Here is a 3,114-nt window from a genome sequence, read left to right as displayed (position 1 = left end):
CAAAAATAAAAAAATTAAAAATTAAAAATTCCTTTCAGTAGCACCTTAGAGACTAACTACGGTAAGTTTGTTCTTGGTATGAGCTTTCATGTGCATGGACACGAAAGCTCATACCAAGAACAAACTTAGTTGGTCTCTAAGGTGCTACTGGAAGGAATTTTTTATTTTGTTTTGACTATGGCAGACCAACCTGTAACTCGATCAAAAATGTTACTGATCCATACCTATCTCTTAAACTCACACACATTTCAATGGGACTTGATATAAATTAATGTACAGAACAATACAATAAGTGCCTGCGGAGAAATAAACCTTGTGGAGATTAGTGTGAGCTACTCAAATTAAGAATAGAAGTGTAGCTTTAACCTGGATCTGACTTATTGGGAAGGAAATAATAGTAATATGGACTTTGCAATAAAGGATGAAGTAAGCTGTAGGATTGGATTTATTGTTCTGAACATTAATGTCTCTGAGAGATAACCTTTCCTCCAATCATCCTTTTGAAAGCCTCTTTGACCTCCTTGTTTCTCAGGCTGTAGATGAGTGGATTCAGCATAGGTATTGCAAGGGTGTAAAACACAGAGATGATTTTGTCCTGCTCCATGGAATATTTAGAACTGGGTCGTAAGTACATGAAAGCAACTGTGCCATAGAAAATGGTGACAGCTGTAAGGTGGGAAGCACAGGTGGAGAAGGCTTTTCGTCTGCCCTCGGCTGAGTTGATCCGAAGGATGGCAACTAGGATGTATGTATAAGAGACAAGAATGGCCAGGATAGTTATGGATACAATTGCTGTAGAGAAGGTAAAGTGAATTATGTCAATGGCTCCTGTATCTGAACAGGAGAGCCTTAGAATAGGGACCACATCACAGAAGAAGTGGTTGATGATGTTGGATCTACAAAAGGACAAATTAAATATAAACGAAGTCTGAACAGCTGCATTCACACAACCTGTTATATAGGAACCAGCCACAAGCAGATTACAGAGCTTTCTGGACATGATAGCAGTATACAACAGTGGGTTGCAGATTGCAATGAAGCGGTCATATGCCATCACACCCAGCAGGCAGCACTCACAGGATACAGCAATGCAGAAGAAGAAAAACTGCAGGGCACAGCCAGTGAAGGAAATTGTTTTGCTTTCTGCTACAAAGGTCATCAGTGTCCTGGGGGCAATGACAGTGGAGTAACCAATATCTAAGATTGACAGGTTGCTCAGGAAAAAATACATGGGAGTGTGGAGCCTGGAGTCAATTGTGATTAATGTTATCATGCCAAGGTTGCCCACCAGGATCACCAAGTAAATCAGTAAGAACACAGCAAAGAGAAGAACCTGCAGATTCTGGTTATCTGTGAATCCCAGCAAAACAAATTCAGTCATTGTGGTAATGTTTCCCTCTCCCATTTATGTAAGGTGTGCTATCTTCTGCAAATAGAAATAGGAGAACAGTGATAAAACAGTATTAGATCCAAACTAGATATTACAGTGAGTGCTATGTCAATCAGCACCAAAAGCTTCAGGAAGCCATATTTTTAAAGTCTTGAAAGAGGAGCACAACCATTCCATTGCAATTGTCTAGTACAGACAAATCACAGCTTCATGAAATGGTGTTTCAGGGTCAGGGAAAACAAAAAGGTCATGTGTGTTGGTTGAAGACATCCTTGCACTCTCTCTGATGTGAGCAACACTATGCAAATGTGTCCTGAAAAATGACCTTGTGGAGAGCTGCTAATGTGAACATACCAAAAGGCCCTCCTTGATCATGTGCTTTTTTTTAAAAGCTTGACCATGAACCTATGAAATAATTCTGTGTTGTGTTGCCTTGTCTTGCTGCCTTCCACACATTGGAGGAGAAAGATTTCCAGGAAGAAATCTGTTCTATGTGTGTGGGCTGCTTGCATCATTTAGAACTCTGATCGTGCAAAGTTCAAATCATGTATGGGGACTAGATGCATACAGAAGACCCCTCACTGCAGACATTTGCCTCCAGCATGCAAGGGGTGGTGATACAGTAATGGGATGTAGCAGAGGAGCCTGCAGTTCAGGAGTCCATCGCCACTCTCTCCTCCTCATATGAACACTGCATAGGTGAAAGAATCAACACTGGTTAATATTATTCTCAATTCTCCCCACTACTATGGCAACAGAGATTACCAGGAATGTTGCAGTCTTATAAATGAAGTGGGGGACTTGAAGCCCTGGGTGATCAATGAATCCTACAAATCTGAACTCGTTCATAATAGTATGCTTTTATTTTACTGCATATTGCTCTGTAATGCAACCCAAAAGAATGCCTGCAGCTGGATGACTACCACACTACTTTAAACCGAATCACCACAATTATGCCAACAATATTTCATAGGAGAACACTGTAGGAATGAATCGGCCTCACAAACTACAAGCATACATTCTTCCACCTTCTGTTGATATTATTGGGAACATTCCATTCATTTTATGGAACTGGATTATGTCACAAAACTCTGAAAATGAACTTTGACTTTTGACTCCACACTCCCACAAAAACAAATTAATGAACTAAGCCAGTGATGGCCAAACTTGGCCCTCCAGTTGTTTTGGGTCTACAACTCCCATCACCCCTAGCTAACAGGACCAGTGGTCAGGAATGATGGGAATCACTGAACTAAGCCTTGTGCGGTGTCGTAAGCCACGCCCACCTATTGGAGGGGGTGAGCGGTAATTTTCCCCCAATACAAATCCAAATTCTACTACTATGGGAAAATCTTTCACACCAAGGTCCAGCTACTTAGGTATCTTGAGCAACTTGCTTTAGCTGTCTGGTACTATCTGGTCTTCATGAAGTGGAATTTCGATTGTCCCTGCTGTTCACTTATTGACAGCAGCCTGAGGTGTGAAGGAACCTGCTTTAGATGGTGTTGTTATTTTACACCATCATGCCCTTCTAATATGTAAGATTCTATGACTCCAAAGGTTTCTTGTCTGCCTACCAAGGTGATTACTACTATTGGGAAAGGGGAGTGCATGCTCCAAAACCTATGTGAAAAAGCTCCCAGACACCCCCTTCTTCCCAAAGGCAACAACAATGGAGGGACATACTCCTTCCTTTGGAACTGTGTAAGCTAACAGTAACATTT

At 41.3% G+C, this 3,114-nt stretch overlaps 1 protein-coding gene across 1 annotated transcript; it reads right to left on the bottom strand.

Annotated features, from left to right (window-relative positions):
* Positions 1–445: 445 nt before the first annotated feature.
* Positions 446–1,408, bottom strand: LOC117052113 (olfactory receptor 1019-like). The gene is given in 1 exon segment (XM_033158836.1): positions 446–1,408. A coding segment is annotated over 1 exon segment (960 nt). The 5' UTR covers positions 1,406–1,408.
* Positions 1,409–3,114: the final 1,706 nt, after the last annotated feature.

This window comes from Lacerta agilis, chromosome 1, assembly GCF_009819535.1.
Source record: "Lacerta agilis isolate rLacAgi1 chromosome 1, rLacAgi1.pri, whole genome shotgun sequence".
Lineage (NCBI taxonomy): Eukaryota > Metazoa > Chordata > Lepidosauria > Squamata > Lacertidae > Lacerta > Lacerta agilis.
This window is presented reverse-complemented; position numbering and strand designations above follow the sequence as displayed.